The following is a 25,629-nucleotide window of genomic DNA, read 5'->3' as shown; positions in this document are numbered from 1 at the left end:
CCGTCTCCATCTGACTCAAGTGTCCTGGGGGAGACCAAATTGTACAAGAAGAGAATGCCGAAATATCTCTACCAAATTTATCACGAAAGGTTTTCTTGCTTCTGTCCGATGTCATGTCCAGCCAGGTCTCTACTCCCGCTGAAATGCCAGACATCTGGTTGGACGGGCATGGAAAACCTCTCAACGCACCGTATCCTGCCTCATCAACGACGCCGGCTATCTGTATTGTAAATCGGCATGCGAGGCTAAAAGTACATGAGATAGAGTTCAGAGGTTACCGTTTCGCTGGAACACTATCTGAAAGAGTTCCTGAAACCGACTTCGATCGGCAATTGGAACCTCTGTACAAGGTCTGGTCGATGATCCGGGAAGATTACTGGGTTGATTGGCGGACTCGTCGTCCTAGGGGTGGTTGATATGAAGACAAGTCCAGTCCAAGCGGAAATTTCAAACTTTGCACCTCCGAACTACTCAGCGACTATACCAGACAAGAGTGGACTGCATGGCCAAGACTCCCGAGTTTTGGATACCGAGCAACGGGAAAGAAGAGTGCAGAGAAGAGAGACTGCTCTTCGGATACCTACCAAAATGCATAGAAATGCAATTGACATGGCAGCCAAAGATAGGTAGCGTTTACATAGGCAGACCCAAACGTCATCACAAATTCGACATCTTGACTGTATTTCTCAACGTGATGAGCATTCGTTAAACTCTTCTCTACATAAGACATAATGCTGCCTTTACACTCACAACAACGTTCACACACATCACACACAAAGTCCACTCCAAGTAATCCCCAAAAACAAAAAAAGAACTTGTATCTGGCATTAAGTCATCTCGAATGATATCAAAGCTGTCCCTAAACTCTCTCTCTCTCTCTTCCATTCGTAGTAGAGCAAAAACAAAGTATGAAAAATGTGGTATAGCAACGGATAAATCCTCTTCATCTCTTCCACTCCCCTTCCTACCTTCCTCCCCAGTTCTCCTCTGCTTCTTCTGAGTTTTCCTTCCTACTTCATCCTCCTCCTCCTCCTCCTCCTCCTCCTCCTCCTCTTTCCACTTCACACATGTCCATAATCATGAACATGAACATGCAAAGAACAACAACGTCAACGACAACTAAAAGACAACAAAAAAGAAAAAGATGAGACGTCCACCGCTACACACAAGGTAGGTTGTATAGCGAATGGATGCAAGAACAGTGCGTGTTTATGTGTGTGTGTGGGTGTGTGTATAGTTGCAAGCAAACAAGGGTGAACAAGTAATAAGGAAATAGATAAGTATGGTAAGGTAGCGATAATGTTGAGAGAATAAAAACAACCAAAACAAACATAAGCCAAGACAGTCAAGTTGCGTGAACAACGTTAAAGAAAGCGCCAAAACAAGTCAACGCCCCAAGGAACATACACAAGTAGAGAGAGAGAAGGGGGCCGCCCGAAGACTAAATTCCCTTCTCCATAGCCCCCCCAAAGCCCAAAAAAGGAAGCCCCGTTATGCTCCAATAAGAGAGAAGAGTCGATGAAAGCGATTGATGTAAGGGTCTCGAGGACGGGTATATGAAAACTGGATTTTTTGTTTTTCCTTCGGAAATCAACCGTCAAACGTCAACCGACCGACCGACCGACCGACGAAGCATAGAAGCCGACCAAAGCTCGATTTGATATAAAGCCTCAGTTATACGAGAAGTGGCGCGGTGGACGCTATACTTCCGCGGCATTCGGGAAATCGAAGTCGCTGACTAGGTTACCAAAAGCGTCATTGTCGTTGCCGGTATGCAAAAACGAGTCAAAGTCGAAGTTTTCCAGAGCGCCAGCGTCGTCGCCAAAGTTGAGGCCGAGATCGAAACTGTTAGGCTATCCATGTATATTAGCATGCGATGACAGGTAGAAAAAGAGCACTACTTACGTCACCATCAATGTTACCAAATGGCGGACCCCCGTTGTCCATGGGTTGGTCGGAAGGGGGTTGAGGTTGCACAGGTTGCTGCGGCTGACCGTTTTGTCCCTGGTTGAAGGATTGCTTGTGTACTGGCGTGATGGGAGCCACAGGAGTGGACGATGTCGGTGTCGGTGGTTCTTCGCCGTTTGACGTGGCCGGAGTAGCACCTGCATTCGCCCCCTTTTTGTTTGCGGGCTTCTAAAATCAATATCAACGTTGCTCGAGGGTTTAGGGGAAGCGCGAGACTTTACCTTATTATCCTTGGTCACCTTCTTCTTGGGGTTGGCCTTGTTCCCTTGGTTCGGGGTCGGTGGTGCCTGGTTAGAGACCGATGGGGATGGTTCTGGTCGTGGTTGTTCGTTCGTAGGCGCTGGGGGCGGGGGCATTTGTTGCCGCTGTTGAGGGTTTTGGCCCATGGGTCCTCCCATCTGTTGGCCGCCTGGGCCCATCATGCCTGGTTGGGGCCCGCCACGCCAACCGTTCGGCTGCATCTGACCGCTGCGAATGGCTTGCATTTGCTCAGGTGTCATTTGTTGTCCACTGAAGTTGGGACCGCCTTGTGGGTGTGAGCTTGGAGGCCGCATCATAGGGTTGCCGTTCGGGGGCATATTCTGAGGATAGAACTGTGGAGGCATTCCTGGGGGTGCTAGAGCGGGGTCAAAGTTCATGTTGGGTGCGGGAGATCCACGTTGTTGCCCCATGATTCCCTCTGGCATAGGTGAGCCGGGTAAATTCTGCTGGCCGAGCTTTGGTGTACCTCGCTTCATTTGGTCGGCAGGGTTGGGTGATGGGCCGCCCGCTCTGCTACCTTGAGGCGACATGGCAGCCCCAAAGCCTGGGGCGCCGATGACGCCTTGCTGGGGATGTCCAGATTGATTGTCTTGTTCTTGCCGGGCCATAAGTAACCGCTTCTTGTTTTGCTGCTCGAGCAGCATGAGCTGCATCTGGTAGTCCTGCAGCGCATGGTTGCCCTGCTGAGGAACGCCTGGAGGGTTGGTGGGCATGTTGCCGGGCCGCGGGCCGTTGCCAGCGAAGGTGAGGTCTTGACCGTCAAGGCCGGACTGGGCCATTGGGGAGCCTTGGATGCCAGAGCTCATACCCTGGGGGGAGGAAGTGTTACTCATTGCCACTCTGTGTTGATGGGCCAGACTTTGGGCATATACCTCGATGTTCTTCTGCTGCGCACCTGGGCCTTGCGGCATGAATTCATTGAATTGGTTGTTGGGCATGTTTCCAGCATTCATACCACCTGTGGGCCGGTCTTGATTAGCTTGTACTCTCCACATGGGTATGACAGATGACGTACCATCAACGCGGGGGCGCTTGTTTGGGGAAGGGGCATTTTCGTTGGACCCCGGCGAGTTGGGGCGGTTGCCATTCATGTCCATGTTGGAGCCGTCGCGTTGCATCTGGATCATGTTGGGGTTCTTCATGGGTTGCATGCCTGCCATTGGGTTGCCGGCTCTGCTGCGCGTTAGCCTAGGACGTAGCCATAGGGCAGAATACGTACGGTCGGTTGTTCATGGCTGCTGCCCGCTTGAGATCGGTCTGGTTGCCGTTGGCCATGGCACCGTTCCGTGCCATCATGTACTGCGCGTTGGTCATGTTGTTGTTGGCCATCATTAGGCGCTGGTTCCGCTGCTCGTTCTGCATGTGACCAAGGTTCTGTAGACTCGGTCAGTACCGCACGTGTATACGTTTGCCATAGTACATACCCGGTTGTGACCGATATATTGGACCGCGTTCTTGGGGCCGCCTCCAGATCCTCGGGCGGCGGCGTAAATGTCCCAGAACTGGACCCACCAGTCGAGCAGGAAGGAGTTGTCAGCGACCTGGCCCTGGGGCAATGCCGGCAGGGGCATGTCATCGGGCATATCGATATCGCTGGCGCCATTGGACTTGGTGTTGGGGCTGGGCTTCTCCGTCGACAGCTTCAGGTCGCAATCAAGCATGGCGCGCGCAAGGGCGTGTTGTCTGTTCCGCAGGAAGTAGTCGTAGATGTACGTATTGAGCTTTTCAACCGGGTCGTTGGTGCCCATGCGTTTGGGTTGCGCCATGTTGCCCATGACGGGGGTGCCGTTGACGGAGCCGTTCGCATTCATCTGCGCCATCTGCGCCATCTGCTGGTTCTGCATCGCGACGCAAGGTGCTGAGTAGATGCGGCAGGCGCGGTGGACGGGTGGGGTGTTAGCGATAGGTGCGCGGTGGTAGCAATAGACGCGCTGTGTCGTGCACCTCAGTGCTGGATGGGCCGACTACAACAGCATGGGATGTCGTCGCCACGGGTTCCGTGTCGGAGCGGGAGCGTCGTGCCAAGGACGTGCAGTGCTGGACGACGAGAGCTGCTGAGGTCGCGCGAGATGGCCGCCGGGTGGGATGAAGATTGCCGACAAAGGGTAGCGACGCTGGTGTCGCGATGAAAAGGCGGCGGCTGATGCACGGTATGGGTCGGGGGTTAGCGTGAAGGAAGGACTTCAAAAGAGGGACCTCAGCGGCGCGCTGCACGGAGGCTGCCAAGAGATCGGATCACGACAACAACAACGATTGAGATGTGGCTGCGCAAGAGGGCGCGTCTGGATCAGCCGCACAGATGGATTGTCCCAAGGTTGTGCGAAGTTTGAAGCTCTTCAGATCGAGGGGAAGAGAGCGGCCGCTCGTGAGCTGCGCCAAGTGGCCCACGTGATTTCGGTATTATTAGACTCTCCATACCCTCCAGCCTCCCATTGCGCCCCATCAAGCTTCATCACAACTGTGGTTGGGATTTGCTTTTCATCCCACACAAAGCAAGTCACGCCGTCAGACATGGTAAATAGGGTGTATCGTGATCGCATGACAGCATTCCAGTACGTACTTACGAGGTTGGTGGGGCACATGTAACGCGAACTCGACAGTCATATCCTGCGACACCACGAGGTAGCAGAAACATCATACAAGATTTGTCGAAGCAGGATTGCAACGTGAGCCTCCAAGTACGTGGCCGTCGTTGCGCGCACCATCCTGTCCAAATGTCTAATTTCAGGGGAAATTGAAAGACTAATGCACCACATAAGGAGAGAGCCAACCTTCAGTCATCAATGGTGGTAGTGCAATTGCGCGATTGTGCAATTACCCTCTCATTGGCTTCAATAGCCATCTCCAATAGTGCAGCTCTATCTAGTCTTGTGCACTGAGTCTTAGGTCTGTCCGTCTATCCCGATTCGATGAATGTTTGAACAACATAACGACGGTGTGCAACTCCTGGTGGATACTGCGTTCCGCGAATAGTTGCCTCTATGGTGACAGATTTGTCCATCGAGCCTCTCACGCCGTGTAGCTAGGCTCAACGACTACTCTGTTTGCTCACAGGTTTTGTTGTTGTCTGGCCTTCTTCTACTCGTCGTCTGGTGGCATCTCATCGTCGATATAACGGATCAATGTTATCCGCATCTCAGTCGTGTCGTTACCTCGGAGGACGTCACTGACAAAGTGCGCTTCGACCTGCATGTGTACCTGGCCGATGTTAGTATGCCATCCACATACCCCCATCTTAAAACATGGTATACGCGTACCATTTCTAGTGCACCCCGCAGCACGCCCACCAGAATGTTGGAGAACCACAGTTCATCCTGCGCGCGGCCATCGTCGGGCAGTTCGACAAAGTCGGCAAGCGGGTTCTCTTCGAAGATGAGAGAGAACTGCTTGTTGTCGCTTGACCAATTGGTGATTGTCGGTGTGATGTTGAGAAAGATCTTGAAGCCAACCTACAGCCAGGACATCAGCTTGCGACGGGTGTATAGACGACTCGGCGGGGCTACCTTTGAGATCATCTCAGAGACCTCCCTGAAGTTGGTACAGGCAGGCGCGCTTGACTTGGCCAGGAAGTCTTCAATCAGCCGTATGCCGATGTTGTATCCCATGCGCTCGAGTTGCTTGTTGACATCGGGGTAGTTGTATTCATAGTCTTTGCATAGTTGCGCAACGATGGTGCCGTATGTGAGGGTGACGAGTTCCGCGCTGACCTTGTCTACTCGTGTTCTTGCACTGTCAGAACCAGCCGTTCGGGGCAGTCATATGCGAGACTTACTTCCACACTCTGACATCTATTAGCACATGTTGAAGCAACTACTAGACGTCTGGAGCTCACTCCTCGCCCATGCGGGCTGCTTTGGTCGATGAAGCCATGTTGCGTACAAGTCTTTCTAGGACAGTTCTTTGTCAAGTTTGTGAGGATACACAGTCACGGATATTCAGTATACGGTGTCGTGATATCAAGTTGTGTTGTTGGCGTCGGGGAGCATACGGACTGCGGAGGAGCGTACCTGGTCAGCCCGGGCCCTAGCGCGAATCTGCCTTGGAGGAAAGTTTACCAGCTACAACTACAACCACAGCGCGACAATCCACATACCCCACCAAGATAGCGAATTAAGCACACCTCCATCGCCATGTCGAGAGAAAAGCGACCCGCCAACGAGGCTTTTGGCACGAGCCAACTGGTTAAGCGCACAAAGTCGGACGCGAATCTAGGAAGCTCTGCAGTAGCCGTGGTGAATGGCTCTGGCGCAAATGGCGCACTTATACAAGCGGTATGTTAGCACCAAAGGACTTTTGAATGAGTACCAAGCTGAAGATATCGACGTGCTGACAGGTGCTGTAGGGGTCGCGTACCAGCGCGCTGCAGTCGCCGGTTATGGAGTTGACGGGCCACTCTGGGGAAGTCTTCGCAGCGCGATTCGATCCGACAGGACAGTACATAGCTTCGGGCTCCATGGACCGGTCCATATGTAAGGCATCTTGGAATATGTGCGAGGGACATGCGCTGATCATAGACAGTACTCTGGCGCAGCTCTGGGTCATGCGAAAACTACGGTATTCTGACAGGACACAAGCAGGCAGTGCTAGATCTGCACTGGTCGCGCGACTCCAAGGTCCTCTTCTCCGCCTCGGCAGATATGCATCTAGCAAGTTGGGATGTCGAGACGGGAGAGAGGATACGAAGACATCCAGGGCACGACGAGGTCATCAATTGCATGGACGTGAGCAAGCGTGGTGAAGAGATGCTTGTGAGCGGTTCAGACGATGGCTACATCGGGGTCAGTGCAACGGTATTCCATTATGGAGCGTTTCTAACCCTCGACAGATCTGGGACACTAGAACCAAAGACGCCGTCACATTCATCCCTACCGACTTCCCCATAACCGCGATATGCTTGGCAGAAGCTGGCAACGAGCTCTTCACCGGAGGCATCGACAATGACATCAAGGTCTGGGATCTGCGGAAACAGGCCGTCACATATACGCTGCTTGGCCACACGGATACCGTCACCTCGCTCCAATTGTCTCCTGACAACCAAACTCTTCTATCCAACGCACACGACTCGACTGTCAGGACATGGGATGTGAGACCTTTTGCGCCTGCGGATAGGCGCATCCAGACATACGATGGAGCCCCAACCGGTCAAGAACGCAACCTCCTAAAAGCAAGCTGGGATTCCAAGGGAGAGAAGATTGCTGCTGGTAGCGGAGACCAGAGTGTAGCTATTTGGGAGACGCGGACAGGAAAGCTTTTGAATAAGCTCCCTGGCCATCGAGGTGCCGTCAACGATGTGCGGTTCCACCCGCTCGGTGAACCAATCTGTAAGTACCACAAACCTTTTTTCGCTTTGGCGCATGTACCTGTTCTAGACCCCACGCTACGATTCACCATTCCAGCCCTATGGCGATCAAGGCGGCGAGGTTCTCCCAAGCTTTCTCACCATTTCTTCTCTCAGCGCTTGAGGCGGCGAGGAGGATATTCCGTTGCATTAATACCTCGCCAACAAGCGTTTCGACACCCTTCAACGCTAAATACGAAGCACGAAGCTAACTTGGCAATTTTAGTGGTATCCGCATCCTCGGATCGCAAGCTCATGGTAGGAGAGCTAGGTAAGTGAAATGTGGAGGTGAAGCAACTTGGCTACGCAAATTTGCTTCGAGATTAAGATCCCCGGGGAAAGGCTGTGGAGAAAGGCCCGAGTAACTTCCGGCCCCACGGTACGTCACAAAGGGCGTTGTTTATGTATAGACTGGATACGCCGGTGCGACATTTGACAGGGCTAGGAGTCGCATGTAACAGTCTTCAGTAACTGTATGGAAGCGAGAGGGGACCACGGGAAAAGACGCGTCGAGGAAAACGGGTTACAGTTTTTTTTGGCAGTGTGACGGCATCACTGTCGATAGAGTTAAACAAACCAACAAAGATGAAATTCGAGTATTATGCATCTTTATGCTGCTATATGATGGTCGTTGCACATAAATAGTAGCCGCTTGGATGTGAGCTAATTGGTGTTCAATCGTTCCCGATTGGGGTAGACGTTTCAAGTTGTTTTTACCTCAGCCAACCAGCGCGCATCGAGCCTGACCATTTTGCTACCTGCACCTTCTTCCGGTCAACAACCACAGGCCACAATTAGCCCCAGAACATCCAGACGTCCACATCTGATGCACCGATGTACGCGAACGCGGTCCGTGACACAGCCTAGGATCGCTGCTGCAGCGGCCAAGGACGTGTTTCACCCTCGCAGCGATCAAAGTCTGATACGCCACTCGTCGCGGAAACGCATGGCGCTCAATGCTTTCTCGACTATGACCGTCCCTCTTGTTGGACCCCCCTGGTGCGACCTTGCGACAGTTCCCTCTTTTCCCTTTCAACTCTGTTATTGTTTGTCCTTTACCTTTTTTCCTTTAAGTCATTGGTAATAGAGGTAGCGGTGCTGTGCTCTGCTTGTTTCGCTTCTTTTCGTTCTTTTGCGCTCGTTTGGCCGAGGTGCGCTCTGGATAGCCCTGTTGGCCCTTTTTTATCAAGTCTTTTTTTCCAAGTCATCGTTCTGGGATCTTGGGGTTTCGAGACTCTTCTTCTAAGAATTAAGAGGTTGGCCAAAGGTTCGCTTCTCCACCAGATACTGCTGCATATGCTAGAAGGCTCGTGAGCAAGGGCGAGATCCATTCATTGTTCGACTACTCCACACTTTCTATCCTGTTACGGTTCCGCCACAAGGTGTTCCTGCATAAACAAGAGTATAGCCCTCTTATTCGTCCTTGGAATATCTTGAAGGAAATCAACACAGACGCTTTTAGCCAGGAGGACGCGTTTGCTATAAGGAATCCACGTACGCCCAAGATAGCACTTGGGGGCTCGTAACCGTATATTTCTGGACTTGAGCAAGCAAATCGCGCTATATACGGATCTCACCATGTTTCGGTCACCACTCTTCGCTTGGTCACCACGGCCAGATCAGGACCAGGACCTCGAGGCCTCACCTGCTACACATTCGCCATCTCGGTTCAGCGCATTCCGAAGTAATGTGCGGACAATGGTCAATGGATCGTCGATATACTCGCAGTCGCCAGCTCTTAACAACAATACCAACAATATCAGTACACCCAAAACACCCTTCCTAGGGTTCTGGAACCGCCAGCAACCGGCTGACCCAAACGGCTTGCCCGCCTTCGGCAACGCGCACCGCGAATCTCACGATTCAAGATCTCCTCTCCATGCGCATCATACTGCGGGTTCATACATCGGCGCTATTGCACCATCACAGGATCCCCAGGAACCAACTACAGTCTACTCTGCTCGTCACCCCGCAGATGTCCCACTACCCGGGGGCCATCAGCAAGATGGCTTCGTCGACCCCGAGATCCAGCAACTGGCCGATGAAATAAACGGCCGCCGACACAAACGACGTAAGCACCACAGAAGGAGAAAGCACCACCGAACTGAACGATCCGGATCCAACCAATGGGTACGCAGGAGAGATGAGCGAGGTACTACTACCGCAGTGTACATACGAGGATCAGCTGCACGAGGGAAGATGATAGCATGTGTGATTTCGGGGACGTTTTTAATCACTATTTTGGCAATCTGTAAGTTACATCATTACTCTTTGGAGTTGAGGGAAGAGAGTGTGTCGCTAACAGCTCCACAAGACCTAGCAATCGCCCTCACAAACCGCTCTCTCGGCCAAGAAATCCACATCCTCTTCATCATGGTCCTCCTCACCATAACAATCTTCTTCTGCCACTCCCTCATCCGCCTCTGCATGCTCATGCTCAACCCACCCCGCCAGGAACACCACGCGCACATGCCCGATATGATGGGCGGTGGGGGCGAGGGTTTCCAACCCATTGTACCTATCCGCGTACATCTGCGAAGGGACGAGGAAACACCGGATGATGATGCGGGGCTGGAGAATGACCTCGCTATTGACGACGACATTGAGGGGAAAAACATGCCGCCGCCCCCACCGCCTGCGTATGGTCTCTGGCGGAGTAGTGTACGCGTCGACCCCAACTTATTACACTGGCAGCGCGCCGACGATGTCACACGGGGGAGTGCCATGTCCAGCGTTATGCACTCGCGCTCTGGTTCCATGTCTGGTCCCGCTGCGCTCGCTGCTGCCAGTCTACGTGGAAGTGCGCTGTCTACGAACCAGCCGCCTGCATCATCGCAACCGGCACCTACACTGAGAGATTTGCAACAACAAGATGGTCCCCGTCCCCCTTCCTACGCCTCAGAAGACGGCGTAAGTTATATCACGGAAGCTGCGCCTAGAAACACGACGAATGTGCGGGATAGCAGGGCAGGGTTGAGTGAGATTCATCCGGCGTGGCGGCCGGGGTATGCTATGAGTGAGATTAGACGTGGCGAGTTGCCTGCCAGTGCACTGAGCGGGGGTCGTGTATAAAAAGTATTGATACTTCCTTTGCTCAGGAAGGTGTTTGCTTCGTAACTTTTTGTAGCGTTCTAGCATTGCGTGTCATTTTTTTTTTGGTATTTTCCAAAATCCATGGTATATTACATATCAGAGCTACTACTCCAGTTTACTGTGATAATCACGTGCTTTCGGTTCTGTTTTCTCTCTCTCTACACTTTCTTTTCTTCTTTCGTTACTTGAAGCTAGAACTGAGTTGATCCGGGGCCTATGAAACGGCAACGACGCGGTAGCGTCATTTGTCGTTCGAGATAAAGTAAGGTGTTTCGGTACTTCAAGCACATCCCAAACGTTTCTATCTTTCTTTTGTCATTATTGACGGCTCCGACGTCATAGCTATGCTGCGTAAGAGGGAGGCCTAAACTCGTGTCTTTGCGACTATTGATAGGTGTTGCAAGACACGTAGGACATCGTTCAACTTGCTCCATCAGAACCTCAGGACGACGGCGAGAATCAAAGATCTGCGAAGATAATAAAGTAGACACAAGCTGTTATTCGTTGCTATTCGGTTCGCGAGAATTATCGCACTAACCGACCCGGATCTATATACTGTCTATATATTCATTCTAATCGTGACCATTGCTCAGTGACCCGTAACCCTCAAGCCCAACTTAGGAGAGTCGTTCATCGTTCGTCGTTCAAGTGTACCAACACATTACCGTGACCCATATACCATGACCCATGACCCATCGTTTCGTCCCTCATCCCTCATTACACCTCTCCAAGCCCCAGCCTGCCAAGTTGATCCATCAACCATCCTCGCTCTCCTCCCCAACAGTCTCAAGCCTAGTAAGTATTCTCGCCCCTCCCCCGAACCCCTGCCCCTCCAACGCCTTCTTCTTCCTAATCTGATGCACAGTAGCCACCCTATCAGCACTAGTCAACCCCCAATAGCCACAGGATTCACACCTCTCCCGCTCTCCAAATCAGGTTCCTGACTCCCTTCCCTAACCTTCTCAATCTCCTCTTTAACCTCCTGATCCTTGTCGTCATCATCCTGGCCAGGGTTCGCAACTTCGTATTCCAGGATCTTGATAAACTGGTAGAAGACGACGGCAATTATGGCACCCGCTGCGGGACCAACCCAGTAGATCCAGTGTTCTGTGTCGAAGACGCCAGTTATCACGCAGGGGCCGAAGGAGCGTGCGGGATTGAGAGAGCCGCCGGTGTAGTAGACGCCTACTAGTTCTGCAATGAAGAGGGCAAGACCGATACCAACGGGGGCTATGAAAGTGGCTGGGTAGGAGAGTTAGTAGTGTTTTAGTGGGTTAAGGGGTAGGTGGCAGGAGGAGGAGGAGGAGGAGGAGGAGGAGGAGGAGGAGGAGGAGGAGGAGGGATAGAAGGCATACCTTTATGTTTCTCCTTTGCCAACATGAAGATAGTAAAGACCAACTCCGCTGTGAGTATAGTTTCGATCAACACACCCTGAGCCAAACTTGTGCCTTCACCCAACGTAGTCCTAACATTAAAGTCTGTGGGGAACAAGACGCTAACCAGGAAACTAGCGAAGATACTTCCTGTAATCTGCGCTGCGATCAACAAGAAGGCGCGGATTGGTGAGAGAGCGCGGCAGAGTAACATGGCGAATGTGACGGCCGGATTGAACAAGCCACCGCTAATGCGGAAGAAAACCCATACATTGACCATGAGAGAAAAGGCAAAGACGAGGGCGATGTAGAGGAGAACAATGGGGGAGAAACCGGCGGCTTCGTTAGTTGTGGTGTTGTCAGAGGGGTTTGCTGAGGAGTCGATGTTGGCGACTTGTGTACCGGAGAAGGCAAAGAAGAGAAACATGGTTGTTCCCACGAATTCACCTATAAAGGCGACGAAGTCTGTTGCGGGATGCATCAGCAAGGATAAGAGGATTTCAGCTGTTGAGAGGACTTACGGTTCTTCGCATTACTTCCCATCCAGACTGCCCAGGGCAGTCTCATCACGCTCTTAGCCGATGGATACTCTGGCGGTCCGTTACTCCCTCCTTGGACGGGTCTAGGGGGTGGGCGTCGGGGGTAATCCGTGTACTCAGGGTAGTACATTTCATAGTTGGGCTTGCCCGGCGTATCCGCGTACTGAGGCTGCATGTTTGCGTCGACACTGTTCCTCGGTATCGGTCCATACCTGGAGTTTTGCTCAACATAGTTGCGATAGGAAACAGGAGGGCCTTGAGGCCTTCTGTTGGAGCGACGACGGTACATTCGAGGATCTTGTTGTTCTTCCTCCTCCGAGTAGTCTTCTATGTATGGACCACGATGGGTAGTTGGGGTGTAAGGAACATTCTGGGATGGTCGTCGAGGACGAGTGGGTGTCCACTGGTCATTGGGGTCGGCCTGACCTCCTATCCTTCGAACGTTGGAGGGCATTGACCTCAGACCAAGGGCATCTCCCTGTTGCTGAGGCACATTCTGTTCAGACTCCATGTGAAAGTCGAGATGTGCTGGATGGGGTTGTGCAGGTAGCCGTAGTAGCTCTTGCCTTGAGTCGCTCGATGCACGCGGGTGATTTGGCATGACGGGTGACTCCATTATCGTCCCATCCTGCAGTGTCTGGCCATAATACTGAGGATGCGGATTGTTTGCTTGCGCCATGTAGGCGAATTGGGTGATGGTAGCTGCTAGACTGGTTGATGGGGATGTTGATAAGGCGTAGAAGTGTTAGATTGACGAATGGAGAGGTGTGATGGAGCGGTTAGAATAGTGAAAACGCTTGTGTGGCTAATTGGGTAGTGGTTGTGTTTGGTGGTGGTTTGGTAGAGTGTAGATCAACGCTTAAACTTATGCGTCGTTGATGCTGAGCGGTCAAGGAGACCATATATGTTCGTGGCCAAGGCAATAGCGAAGACCCTGAATAGACCCATCACCCGCTCTCGTCATACCTAATTTGGTCCAGTGTCGTCTGTCCATAGTCTTCTCGGCGCGATATCACCCCGTGCATTTGCTTCATTCGTTGATGGGAGCAACGGGTGGGTTCCATATCCAGGGTTTTCCTCATCGAGGTCAAAGCAACGCTTACAATGACGTCTCTTCGCTGTCCCTTGATACAAAAATGGGCGGGATGTACTTAGTCGTAGCATGGGGTATCTTGCAGAAGAAGCATGCACTGCCCAGTAGAGGCAAACAGGAGTTTGTCAGGAGGTTGAAACCAGCCGTTATTCGTAAGGATGGCGATGGCCGGCAAATGAGGAGGCTGCATGATCTTGAAAGATCTTGCAAGTTACTCGAGCGTCCGCAAGGTAGTCGCTTGCAGGTGTAATCGCAACCAGGATGTTCGTGGTAGTTTATCGGTTATCTTGTATGCTTGCTAGCGGGATCCCTGCCGCAACGCACAATCACGAACCCCAGTACCTGTTTCGCCAGCAAAAGTAAAACGCCTAGCTGCGTGGACACGAGGAGCGTTTGAAATGGGCTAACAATGACGGAGGTCTGGAAGCCTAGGCAGTCAGGCGTTCATCAATTCGCAATAGCTGTTGAACAAAAGGAGTGAAGTGCTATTCGACACCGCGAACGTCCCTGAGGAAATGACTAATTTCACCATGGACAATACCAACGTCTCGGGTGTCGCAGGGTTGCAAACTATCCCGCATGTTGGTGCAACGGAGGTACGTACTCTTTTCTCCGAATGCGCAATGGCTGTCTTTGCGTGAGGCTGCGTAAGCACTACGCTGTTTGTTCTAGATACTGGAGGCTGGAGAAGCTAGTCGGAATACGAAGCTGTGAGTTGTCGTCAGATCCTTCGCGGCAGAAAAGCAAAAACGGGAAATATCGAGTTGTGATCCAGCCTCGTGCGGGGCGGTGGCTGTATTGATCTGGGTTGTATCCATGTAGTGGATCTCCAGATCTTCGATGAGCTGACGTTGTAAGAGGCCGAGGAAGAACCTATTCAGAGAATGACGCACTTCCGCGAGATACCGAATGTTGCCGTGGTCATTCGGTACTACTTCGCTCGATAGACAACAGATGGTGATGTAGAGATGCACTTTGAGCGAAGATGATTACTTTGACATGTCCCTCTGACGGTGAGTGTCAAGTCTCAAAGAGCCAGGTGTGAATATGGAAGTGGGTCGTCCACATCGAGTGCTAGGGAGGCCCTACAACTGTTCAGACCCATGCTCTGTTTGACACGAACAAGAACGATATGAAGAAGCGAGTACGAGATAGCACATGCGCCTGCCGTATGATCGGTCATGCCAATTGCGAAGTCTAGGTTTGTTTGACATGTTCATTGTCTATCATAACAGGTTTAACACGATGAATGGGTCGGCCCGCGTTATTCGTCCGTAGCGGTCGCGAAGCGCTCACTTTTGCTCGCCCTGACCTGAGCGCTCAGACTCGGCAATGACATCGTCGCTGGGGTGTTGTCAGTTTTCTTCATTCGTATAAAAGCAAGCTTGGAATAGTACTGACATGTGCTTGTCCAGGTCCTCCATGTGCTGCCTTTGCTGCTTGAGCTTCTCCTTGATCGCCAGAAGCCTGTACAATGTCAGAAACGTGTACTAGATCTTTCTTCTGTCTGAGCGTGGCAGGATGGATATCGCAGTAGGTAAAGGTGGGTGTACGTACTTGGCCTTCTCTTCTTGGCGGATGTAGAGCTCCTCGCTAGCAGCCTCGCGCTTGGTGAAGGCGTCACTAACGTTTCAATTAGTATGGGTACTGTGGATTTACCATTTGAATCTGAGCCTCGACTTACCCGCCAGCGGATCCAGTAGGCCTTGAAGCTCCGGAGCCGGTAGCACCCTCTGCCATTCGGAGGGCTGATGCGGAGAAGTAACGGGGAGCGGCAATTGAGCGCGCGCTCTTGATGATGGATGTGCGAAGCATTGTGGCGGTTTAGTAGCGAAGTTTGGTACTTAGAGGGTGTTGTGTGATTATATGCAATTGGTGTGCTGAGGTGGAGTGATGGCTTGAAGAACATGGAGCTTGGACGTCCATGTGCGTCATCGCTCGGTTCTCACGTGATGCTGAAGGGTCTCAGCATTGTTGCCTGGTCCACTCAGTAGTTTGGTACATAAGAGAGAGACAGACGTATGTACGAAAGTTGGACTTTTTTCCTGTTACATGTCTGTTTAGACTGATGAATAATGTTGGTAGATGAGATTTTTCAGTGCGGTGTAGTGTCGTACATCTTGTTTCATTGTTCATAGCATAACAGCAAGTACCACGTGAGAAAGACTTCGGGGTTGGTATTAGTACATCTTATGCAACGACATGGTCTTGATCTCAACGCTTTTTTGGAAGCCACACTATGTTTGCTCGTTCAACAAGCGTTTGGGACATTCGAAACATGGCAGTTGTCGCATCCAGTGCATGGCCAGAACCAATGTACGCTCTCCAAAACCAAACGTGATGCCCAACCCTCGTAGTGAAGCCTGGTCCTTGTAGCTGTCATGGAAGGGGTGTACTGCGGGGCATGCCGTTCAGGGACTCCGCGAGATAACGTCTCCAAGGCGGCTCTACGAGCCTGAAAGTAATAGCAGGCACTACGCAAGTGAGGCGTTGGCCGCTCAGGCGGTGACGGGCGCTGTTCGCCTGTCAGAAGAGAAGGTCGCGCCTGTTCTGGGCCGTGTGAAACCAAGGATAGGCAGGCGTGATCGACGCCAAGACGAGTCGGGTTCTCTCCCTCTCAAGTCCCCTCCTCTGATAACTCAACCACAAGCCGCCGTCGACCAAAACACTTGCACTCCGCTTCTTGTCAACAACACATCCTCGCCTCCAACAACCTACGCTTCTGCACACTCCCTCCCCCCATACCAACTTTTCTCTTCGTAAGTGCTCCACTGCATTTCGTCACTGCCCAAGAATCCGCGGACAGCTGCAATTTGCGCCCTCCGCCGCAGTAAACAACGCCCGCCGTTGTTAGCATCAGTACAGCCGGCTATCGGAATCGCTCGCCCAAACTCGTTCGGTCGCTGTTGTTGTGAGTGTCGTGTATCGGCGCTCTTTTCGGAGACCCGTGATAGCTCGAGCCGCCCCTCTTTGCGCCCTCTGTTGTCCGGTGTAGAGGCTACGCAAGCAATTGCTGGGCTCCACTTGCCGCATTCTCTGAGGGCTCAACACAACCAACAAAACAATCGAGAATGGCAGCGAGACGGCATTTTCTCCGGTTGCGGCAATAGCGCACATTGAGGGGCTTGCGTGCTGTTTGGCAACTGCGATAGCCACTGGTCGCACTTGTTGCGCGCTTCAACTCGGTTCACATCAGCTAACAGCGATTTCTACAGACTGCACATCACAATGGGTTACGAAGACTCCGTGTACCTGGCCAAGTTGGCCGAGCAGGCCGAGCGTTATGAGGGTAAGCGCATCTGCAATGAGGCACAGCATCGTGTTCTAACCACATACAACAGAGATGGTCGAGAACATGAAGGCCGTTGCCTCTGCAGACCAGGAGCTCTCCGTCGAGGAGCGAAATCTCCTTTCCGTTGCCTATAAGAACGTCATCGGTGCTCGCCGCGCCTCCTGGAGAATCGTCACCTCGATCGAGCAGAAGGAGGAGTCCAAGGGCAACGAGACCCAGGTTACTCTTATCAAGGAGTACCGCCAAAAGATCGAGGCCGAGTTGGCCAAGATCTGCGAGGACATCCTCGAGTGCCTTGACGGCCACCTGATCCCCTCTGCTGAGAGCGGAGAGTCCAAGGTCTTCTACCACAAGATGTAAGGAACTATATGCATTGGACTAGCAAGCTCTGCTAACCGCTTTTTCTTCTACAGGAAGGGCGACTACCACCGTTACCTCGCCGAGTTCGCTGTTGGTGACAAGCGCAAGACCTCTGCCGACAAGTCGCTCGAGGCCTACAAGGCCGCCACCGATGTTGCTGCCTCCAACCTTGCTCCTACCCACCCCATCCGTCTCGGTCTCGCATTGAACTTCTCCGTTTTCTACTACGAGATCCTCAACTCGCCCGACCAGGCTTGCCAACTCGCCAAGCAGGCTTTCGATGACGCCATTGCTGGTATGTGAAGATCAATAAAATCATGTCTGAAAAAGACTAACAGAAATGCAGAGCTCGACACCCTGTCTGAGGAGAGCTACAAGGACTCTACCCTCATCATGCAGCTTCTCCGTGACAACTTGGTAAGCTTTGATATATGGTCTTTTTGAAACAAGTATACTAATTCTCCCAGACTCTCTGGACATCGTCCGAGGCCGAGCCCTCCGGTGATGCACCCGCCGGTGAACCCGCCACCGATGCCCCCAAGGCTGAGAGCAGCGAGGCTCCCGCCGACTCCAAGGCATAAATCCGAAAAACCGATAACAGACGCAAAAATGGAAAGGGTTAGTGGTATGGTGCATCTTGGTAACAATGGTCAATGGTGCTAGACTCATCATTTTCTAGTGTGGCATGAAGGGTATATCCTAGGGTGCTTCAGGGCCGGGTGCGCTTTGTTTAGACTCCAAATTTTCAATCCTGTCTACATCCTTTCCCAGGTGTTTGCCACATACCATCACCGTCTTTCCCTGTCTACAGTCTACAAGTCCAAGCTCGATGTCAAGATGCCCTTTTTTGCGATTAGAGTGTGGCTGGTGGCTGTTGCTCAACCTGGCTTTGCTGTTCCTACATTCTCTTCAAGACTTATAATCAAAGATATCCTCTTCTCGACAGTTGATTGGGTTCATTGCAGGAGGTTATTCCGTGCTTGACGTAAACTGTGTTGTTGTTGTTGACTGGACGCTCCTTCTTCACTGTGCTGCTTACGTCACGTACCTGCTCAGGGTACCAGGCTCTTGACTACAGGCTTCTCTTACTTTCTATTTTGACCCTCGCAAGTCCCATACACTGATCACTCTGCGGGTGTTCGTATTTTGCGCCCGTCACCAAGCCCTCCCAAAAGATTAAACTCTCTCTATCGCACCTCTTGTGAAACATGCTCTTCCTGGGTATTCGATCAACCTGGGAGTATCCAATTTGCGCCTGGCCAACTGACTGGTCCCTACACTCATACAAGGTCGACCTTGCTCCGCCTTTCTTGCCACTGCCACTCTGTCTCGACGCAACAAACAAATACACTACTCGACTCTGTGTTTGACTCAACACACCAACACCGAGGCCTTCCAGTCAAGTCAGCAAAGCGCAAGCAACAATCATGGACTCACTTAACTCGTTGCTGTCGGCCCCGACTACCAGTACCACCGTTGTCACAACAACAAAGACGGTTACAACTACGACTACTACAACTATCACCACAACTCCGCAGGGCACAACCATATTCACCTCCTTCCGCTTCATGGACTTGCCGACTGAGCTTCGAGTCATGGTCTACGAAGAGTTGGTGGTGGTCGGCAAGGTCTTCTATACACCAGATGCCTATGCCGTCGCAAACGAGAAGCGCTTCAAACACTGGACTTCATACCGGGCTCCATCATTGGCCATCCTGCGGGTTAGTAAGCAAGTTCACAACGAGGCTGAGGAAGTCTATCTTGGCAAGAACTTGTTTGTGCTGCCGGATCAGTGCACAACGAGGGAGCCCTTTCTACAAAAACTCGGACCTAATGACCACGGGTCAGAAGGCGCACATACACCATTTCCCGATCGGTGGCTATTCTCAGCCTCGGGCCCTCAGCTAATCAAGAACATTAGTGTATGCTTCAGTCCGCGCTCGGATAGCTTTCATCCTCCCGGTCACTTGTTTTGGGAAGCCTTTAACAACTTTGATGTGATGACTCCGGCCGCTCGTCACTAAGCTGCTCATGACGCAGCAGAGGAGTTTCTCCGAGAGGATTTCCAAGAACTACGCAGCGATCTGACTCTAGTGCTTTGCTCTCCTACGCCAAAGCGACTAGATTACCTCGAGTTTGACCTGACGAATGCGTACTGCCCGACAGGATATTGCCGTATGGTTACTGAGTGCTGGCGTCAACTTATGTCGTTAGGGCCGAGGGCGACAGTGTTTCTGGGAGTAAGAGACGCAGTGGAGGAAGCAGATATTATGGACTGGGTGTGGGATTGGGTTTACTACGAGAATCATGACATGCATGACGACTTTGAAGGAAAGCTTGAAGTGGACAAGGATGGGATGAGAGAAGTGTTTGGTATCGTCTTCAACCCAAACAGGACACACTGGGAGCAGTGGAAGATTGACCGCAACTAACGGAAAGCGAACGAGGGGGAGTTGAGATGGGGTTAGCCAGAAGACACAAACATGAAACAGACTTTGGAAGATGGAGTCGGCAGCAATATTTATTGTGCGTCATGAAAACAAAGAGGGCTTCCTCTGCATTGTATTACAAGTCCAAATATGTGTCTATGCGTGCCACAACCTCGCGACGGCCTCGGTGATACCAACGTCGTTTGTCTCGAAAGAGTAGAGGGCAAGACCCAATGCGACAGTTCCAGCACGGAGAGCCCACATGGAAGCTTTCCGAACAAAGGGAACACGCTTAGCGGGGAAGTAGTCGATAATGCAAGACCTGTCTTATATTAGCCACGGCAACCTCTCCATCATATACAGTTTCAATCAACATACTCGAAGCCAATGTGCGAGTGGACTACCAGAAGAGCGCAGAGAATGGAGTCGGTAAGCGGGTTCAGCGATCCAGCAGCGAAGGGCGCAATGGTCAAGGGAATAAGACCAGCGGAGACGATCCTCTCAAAGCTCCAGTGGTAACTGCCGTGGGCGTAGTCGGGGTCTGGCACTGGGACGGGGTCGTTGGTGGTTCCGATGATCTTCTGGGGCAGCGGTGGCAGGATCTGGTTGCGCTGAGTGGCGTGGAAGGCGGCGATGCGTGTCGACTTGGGGATGGCTGAGCGCTGGAATGCTGGGCGAAGTTGCTGGGCGAGCGGGCGGTTCATGGTCGAGGTCGCAGTCGACAGCATGCGCTGCGACGTCTGGGGCGCGGGGATAGCTTGCCTGAGGAGGCTGGGACGCATGACGGAGGCCATTGTATCTCACAACTGTAGACTTGGAGGTCGTGGTAGGTCGCAAGATGCAATATCGGAACGACGAACAGATGTTGACGACAATGCCTCGGATGTCGATTGCTGACGTCCCTAATACGCTCATTGGCTGACGGTGCAGGCCGGGAAATCCCGTGATCGCAGATTTGACGAAACTCATCCACCTCACTTAGGCCAAGCTGCAGCTCGACGTCGATACATCCACCCCAACCCCATCTAATCAACTCCCATCCCCCCTGCACCGCGAGCAGACGCAATGGCTTCCCGCCGGCTCGCCCTCAACCTGCAGCAGAGCATGCGCTCTCGCTCCGCCATCAACGCCGTCAAATCATCGAGAGCCTCGCCTCTGACCCGCGGACTGGCCACGCCCGTTACCTACGGCGCGAAGACCGAGTCGACGACCCTCGGAAATGGCTTCACGGTATGCCCGACGTTCTAGCAACAAGCAGGACTGCAATTGACCCGACTGCGCAGATCGCTACCGAGCACTCCCCATGGGCCCAGACGTCGACGGTCGGTGTATGGATCGACGCCGGAAGCCGCGCAGAGACGGACAAGACCAACGGCACTGCCCACTTCCTGGAGCACCTTGCCTTCAAGGTAGGACATGACAATGGCAATCAACTGGGTTTGGAAACTGATGCAGGGCACAGGGAACCCAGAAGCGCACACAGCAGCAGTTGGAGCTCGAGATAGAAAACATGGGCGGACACCTGAACGCCTACACCTCGGTACGTCATACGGAAAAAGTGACTATGATCCAGATGTTAATGACTTGCAGCGCGAGAACACCGTCTACTACGCCAAGGCCTTCAACAACGATGTCCCCGCCGCTGTCGACATCCTCTCCGATATCCTCCAAAACTCCAAGCTCGAGGCCCAGGCCATCGAGCGTGAGCGTGATGTCATCCTCCGCGAACAGGAAGAGGTCGACAAGCAGCTCGAGGAGGTTGTTTTCGACCACCTACACGCCACCGCTTTCCAGGGCCAGCCCCTCGGCCGCACCATCCTCGGACCCAAGGAGAACATCCAGAGCATCCAGCGCGCCGATCTCGAGAACTACATCAAGACCAACTACACCGCTGACCGCATGGTCCTCGTTGGCGCTGGTGGCATTCCCCACGAGCAATTGGTCGACCTCGCCGAGAAGTACTTCGCCAACCTTCCTTCGGAGCCCCAGGACTACACCTCCAAGTCTGCCGCTGCCGAGCAGAAGGCCAAGCCCGACTTCATCGGTTCCGAAGTTCGTCTCCGAGACGACACCATGGGCACCGCCAACATCGCCATTGCTGTTGAGGGTGTTAGCTGGAGCGACCCCGACTACTTCACCGCACTCGTCACACAGGCTATTGTCGGTAACTGGGACCGTGCCATGGGTACCTCCGACTACCTTGGCAGCAAGCTCAGCAACTTCGTCTCGCAAAATGCCCTGGCTAACAGCTTCATGAGCTTCTCCACCAGCTACTCGGACACTGGGTGAGTCAACTGCAACACCACTACAATTCTCGGCAAATCCACTAACAAACGACAGTCTCTGGGGTATCTACCTCACCAGCTCCAACCTGACCCAGCTCGACGATCTCGTCCACTTCACCCTCCGCGAGTGGTCCCGCCTCTCCATGAACGTCACCTCCGCCGAGGTCGAGCGTGCCAAGGCCCAACTCAAGGCCTCCATCCTCCTTGCTCTTGACGGCACCACCGCCGTTGCCGAGGACATTGGTCGCCAAATTGTTACCACTGGTCGCCGGTTATCACCCGAGGAGGTAGAGCGCGTTGTCGGCCGCATCACAGAGAAGGACGTTATGCAATTCGCCCGCAACAGGCTGTGGGACAAGGATATTGCCGTCTCAGCGGTCGGTCAGATTGAGGGTCTGCTGGATTACAACAGGATTAGGAACGATATGAGCAGGATGCTGTCATAAAAATGCTTCTTCTTTCACCAGGACAGAGAAGGGGAAGTGTTTATAGTGAGCGTTTTTAGACGGCAGAGATGCATGTAGTCTTTTGTGTACACTTAGTCGATGAGTATTTTGACAAAGAAGATTTCAAATTGCTCTGGGCATGGGTTGATGATGAGTGTTGTGCTTGAATGTGGGAACATGGCATCGCAGTCTTCCATTTCAAATTGTCATATGAGCCCCTAAGACGCTTCCTACATGGAAACGCCCAAACACACCTAGTACAAGCCGTTCAAGGAGCCAAGTTCTCAACGACCAACCAAACCACCTGTTTCTTCTCTCCCTTTTCCTGCCCTACATTCCCTCCTATCTTCCCTCCTCCTCTTCTCGCCTCCTTCCTAGCACTCCTCATCTCCCTCCTCGCCTCCTCCCTAGCCTCACGCCACTCCCTCTTCGCAGCCATCCTCTCTTTCCTCAACTCCTTCCTCTGTGCTTTATACTCTTTCTTCGCTTCCTTCCACTCTGGGTCTTTCTTCATCTTTGACTTTTCTTTCCCTTTACCCTTACCTTTCTCTCCTGCGTGGTGCTTGGCTTTCAATGCCCGTTTCTTCTGACGGTGCTGTGATTTGAGTTGGCGGGAGCGTTGTTTGAGTTGGCGGCGGGCATCGCGGATGGAGAGCTTGCGTGCGCGGGCTAGATCCGCGTTGGTGGAGGTGGAGGGCAAGTCTTCGTCGTCGGAATCCGAGTCGGAATCAGAGGAAATTGAGCTGTCGGATGAGAGGGACGATGTGTCGTCATCATCATCATCATCGTCGTCGTCATAGTCGTTGTCCAAGTCGTTGGCTTTAGCCTTACTCTTGCCCTTGTCGTCTGTAGTCATGGAGATGGAGTATCCGGGAGTGTTGTTGACCTTGCTCTTTTCATCTCCATATAGCACACCTGACTCTTGACCCGCCGGAGCATGGTAAGCAGGTGGGAGATCATCCTTTTGTGTTTGTTGGTGCTGCTGTCCTGAGGCAGCGCCACTTGCACTTGCACTTCCACTCGCCATCTTGCCTACATCTAAACCAAACGCATTGGCGCGCTTGCCAAATTCGACACCCCAATCACCCATGCGCTTCCCGAATTGCTCACCAATCTTGCCCAATTCTTTGCCTACTTCTGCCCACTCGTTTCCACGCCACTCATTGTCGCGACCGCGACCGCAACCGCGACCGCAACCGCGAGAAGGCAAGCCTCGTCTACCGAATGGTCCTCGACCGGTAGGGCCAAAAGGACCGTTTCTGGGAGCGCCGAAGGGGCCATGACCTGGCATACCGAAGGGCGACCAGTGGCCTCCTCGTCCGCGACCTTGATGATGGCGGGCACCCGGACCATGTGCATGTGGCGAATCTTCTGGAGGTCCAGGGATAGAATGCGGTGGATCTTCATACGCTTCAGCCGACCCAGAGCCCCAATTCCGTCTCGACGTATCGCCGCCATTACCAGACGATCCCTGACCAGCAGCGGCCAGACCAGAGAAACGCTCACTCAGCTCATGCAACTTAAGCACTCTCTCACTTGGCACCGGAACGTTCTCAGCATCCAGGGCTTCAATCCAAGGATACAACTGCTGCGCCCGCCATTCAGCCGTTCCAGTTATATCGGCCAAGTTAGCAAGAACAGTAGCCCTATGTCCTGCAGGAATAGGCAGTACTTCAAGAAGCGCAGTCTCACTGCGAAATGACACTACCAGCCCTCTCGGTGCAAAGAAAGCTTCGTTCGCTCCTCGGATGTAATCGTGTACGATACTTGAAGAGACATCCTGATATATTGGTCCAGCTTGCAGCAAGTCCTCAGCCGTTGCGTTTGATGTTGTACACAGGACTTGCAGACCGTATAAGAAGTCTGCAAACTCAGCAGGCCTGATGGAATGCCGACTTAGCACTTCGGCGTATGCGCACAAGAACGTTACAGGTTCGTTGGCTGGTCGTCCCGGTCCTCCTTCTTCAGGTACCGCAATGATGCGGTTCAAATGCGGTGCATACTGCACGGCAGCATCTGGCTCTTGACGCGTGAATTCCAAGGCTTGAGTGAGCATGGTAGAGGCCAAATCAGGCTTCTTACTCGACGACGAAGCTGATGCGCTATGCACGCGTCCGACTGAGATACTCTCGCTAGTGCTAACATGCTGGACAGGCACACTGGTAGCCTTGTCGCTTGTATGATTCGCATAGTTTGGTGCTTGCTCCTGTTCATTTGCAGGATCTGGTTCTTCTCCCCTTACTCGGTACTCCCATACTTCGGGCTCATTTGGTCCTTCGTTGAGCGTAATGCGGTGGGCTTCAATCTGACTTGGGTCTACGGGCGCGATGCCGTTGCGCGTATCGTGAACGGCCTGGTCTTGCGCTTCATCGTAGGACGGTGGCAAATCTTCATATTGTGGACCTCCGGGGCTGTGGACAGGGGTAGGCTCAAAGTCGTTATCAGAAGAGTCCGCGACTGACATCGCGCTTGGTGTAGAAGTGACGTTAGGCCTTGATGATGTTGATGGGGGAGGTGGCCTGGAACTGAAGTCGTCATTGGCGGGGTATGATGGTGGGCCAGCCATGGTTTGGAAAGGTACGAGGAGTCAATGTTGAATCAGTATGGGGATGAGTGGTTGAGGCCGTGGTCCTCTGTAGCAGTGTTTCTTAAGGTGTAAAGGACCGGAGGCTTGCTCATATGTCTTGTCAATACTCCACTAACCACGTAGAGCTGAACGAACGAAAAGCTGCTGCCTTATGCGAGGAGATGTCCAATCGCAACTCCAAACTCGAAACTACAAGTTATTCCCAGCCCTGGTAGTCGTCCAGTTAAACAGTACAGCCTGTCAGAAATGACGCGTTGTGAAGGAGGCAGCAGCACATGCGTAAGATGCACTACTCCTACATCGGAAATGGGCTGTGAAGTGGGGCCGACGCCACACCAACTCTTAGTCTTTCGTGGCGGTGTAGCCGATTGCAGCAGACCAACCTCTCGCGAAGCATGCCCATCTAGGTTGACGCAGATCTCTGAACTGAGAAGACGCATACCACGCGCTACAGAAAGCATGTGAAGGTGAGAACTGTGTTGATGTCGGTGCGTGACGTTAGGTGTATTGCCCTACTCCTCCGTCCCGCCTGGCCCGCCTAATGACACGGGCGTAAGACCCACAC

At 52.7% G+C, this 25,629-nt stretch overlaps 11 protein-coding genes across 11 annotated transcripts; 5 read left to right on the top strand and 6 right to left on the bottom strand.

The window, feature by feature from the left end:
• Positions 1-1,700: 1,700 nt before the first annotated feature.
• ALTATR162_LOCUS374 (uncharacterized protein) lies at positions 1,701-4,073 on the bottom strand (the record flags this gene model as incomplete). Its single annotated transcript, XM_043307967.1, has 5 exons — positions 1,701-1,853; positions 1,906-2,136; positions 2,190-3,402; positions 3,449-3,603; positions 3,654-4,073. 5 exons carry the CDS (start codon positions 4,071-4,073, stop codon positions 1,701-1,703), a joined length of 2,172 nt encoding a protein of 723 aa, XP_043163902.1.
• A 1,234-nt stretch (positions 4,074-5,307) lies between these two features.
• Positions 5,308-6,099, bottom strand: ALTATR162_LOCUS373 (uncharacterized protein; the record flags this gene model as incomplete). The annotated part of the gene is made up of 5 exons (XM_043307966.1): positions 5,308-5,427; positions 5,487-5,678; positions 5,733-5,952; positions 6,002-6,010; positions 6,062-6,099. 5 exons carry the CDS (start codon positions 6,097-6,099, stop codon positions 5,308-5,310), a joined length of 579 nt encoding a protein of 192 aa, XP_043163901.1.
• A 260-nt stretch (positions 6,100-6,359) lies between these two features.
• Positions 6,360-7,846, top strand: ALTATR162_LOCUS372 (uncharacterized protein; the record flags this gene model as incomplete). The annotated part of the gene is made up of 5 exons (XM_043307965.1): positions 6,360-6,500; positions 6,572-6,698; positions 6,748-7,007; positions 7,055-7,550; positions 7,794-7,846. The coding sequence occupies 5 exons, from the start codon at positions 6,360-6,362 to the stop codon at positions 7,844-7,846; spliced, it is 1,077 nt and encodes a 358-aa protein (XP_043163900.1).
• A 1,299-nt stretch (positions 7,847-9,145) lies between these two features.
• On the top strand, positions 9,146-10,639 carry ALTATR162_LOCUS371 (uncharacterized protein; the record flags this gene model as incomplete). The annotated part of the gene is made up of 2 exons (XM_043307964.1): positions 9,146-9,818; positions 9,882-10,639. The coding sequence occupies 2 exons, from the start codon at positions 9,146-9,148 to the stop codon at positions 10,637-10,639; spliced, it is 1,431 nt and encodes a 476-aa protein (XP_043163899.1).
• A 907-nt stretch (positions 10,640-11,546) lies between these two features.
• Positions 11,547-13,251, bottom strand: ALTATR162_LOCUS370 (uncharacterized protein; the record flags this gene model as incomplete). Its single annotated transcript, XM_043307963.1, has 3 exons — positions 11,547-11,902; positions 12,016-12,498; positions 12,555-13,251. 3 exons carry the CDS (start codon positions 13,249-13,251, stop codon positions 11,547-11,549), a joined length of 1,536 nt encoding a protein of 511 aa, XP_043163898.1.
• A 1,706-nt stretch (positions 13,252-14,957) lies between these two features.
• Positions 14,958-15,480, bottom strand: ALTATR162_LOCUS369 (uncharacterized protein; the record flags this gene model as incomplete). The annotated part of the gene is made up of 4 exons (XM_043307962.1): positions 14,958-15,009; positions 15,067-15,132; positions 15,223-15,288; positions 15,350-15,480. The coding sequence occupies 4 exons, from the start codon at positions 15,478-15,480 to the stop codon at positions 14,958-14,960; spliced, it is 315 nt and encodes a 104-aa protein (XP_043163897.1).
• Positions 15,481-16,893: 1,413 nt separating this feature from the next.
• On the top strand, positions 16,894-17,898 carry ALTATR162_LOCUS368 (uncharacterized protein; the record flags this gene model as incomplete). Its single annotated transcript, XM_043307961.1, has 5 exons — positions 16,894-16,954; positions 17,007-17,313; positions 17,371-17,612; positions 17,664-17,734; positions 17,785-17,898. 5 exons carry the CDS (start codon positions 16,894-16,896, stop codon positions 17,896-17,898), a joined length of 795 nt encoding a protein of 264 aa, XP_043163896.1.
• Positions 17,899-17,926: 28 nt separating this feature from the next.
• Positions 17,927-18,301, top strand: ALTATR162_LOCUS367 (uncharacterized protein; the record flags this gene model as incomplete). Its single annotated transcript, XM_043307960.1, has 2 exons — positions 17,927-17,942; positions 17,997-18,301. The coding sequence occupies 2 exons, from the start codon at positions 17,927-17,929 to the stop codon at positions 18,299-18,301; spliced, it is 321 nt and encodes a 106-aa protein (XP_043163895.1).
• Positions 18,302-18,688: 387 nt separating this feature from the next.
• On the bottom strand, positions 18,689-20,528 carry ALTATR162_LOCUS366 (uncharacterized protein; the record flags this gene model as incomplete). The annotated part of the gene is made up of 4 exons (XM_043307959.1): positions 18,689-18,709; positions 18,760-18,778; positions 19,919-20,068; positions 20,125-20,528. 4 exons carry the CDS (start codon positions 20,526-20,528, stop codon positions 18,689-18,691), a joined length of 594 nt encoding a protein of 197 aa, XP_043163894.1.
• A 283-nt stretch (positions 20,529-20,811) lies between these two features.
• Positions 20,812-22,477, top strand: ALTATR162_LOCUS365 (uncharacterized protein; the record flags this gene model as incomplete). The annotated part of the gene is made up of 5 exons (XM_043307958.1): positions 20,812-20,976; positions 21,030-21,155; positions 21,209-21,286; positions 21,337-22,031; positions 22,087-22,477. 5 exons carry the CDS (start codon positions 20,812-20,814, stop codon positions 22,475-22,477), a joined length of 1,455 nt encoding a protein of 484 aa, XP_043163893.1.
• Positions 22,478-22,745: 268 nt separating this feature from the next.
• On the bottom strand, positions 22,746-25,043 carry ALTATR162_LOCUS364 (uncharacterized protein; the record flags this gene model as incomplete). Its single annotated transcript, XM_043307957.1, has 1 exon — positions 22,746-25,043. One exon carries the CDS (start codon positions 25,041-25,043, stop codon positions 22,746-22,748), a length of 2,298 nt encoding a protein of 765 aa, XP_043163892.1.
• Positions 25,044-25,629: the final 586 nt, after the last annotated feature.

Source organism: Alternaria atra (genome assembly GCF_907166805.1).
Source record: "Alternaria atra isolate CS162 genome assembly, contig: 20, whole genome shotgun sequence".
NCBI lineage: Eukaryota > Fungi > Ascomycota > Dothideomycetes > Pleosporales > Pleosporaceae > Alternaria > Alternaria atra.
Note: the sequence above shows the minus strand (reverse complement) of the source record. Positions and strands in the feature narration are given on the sequence as shown.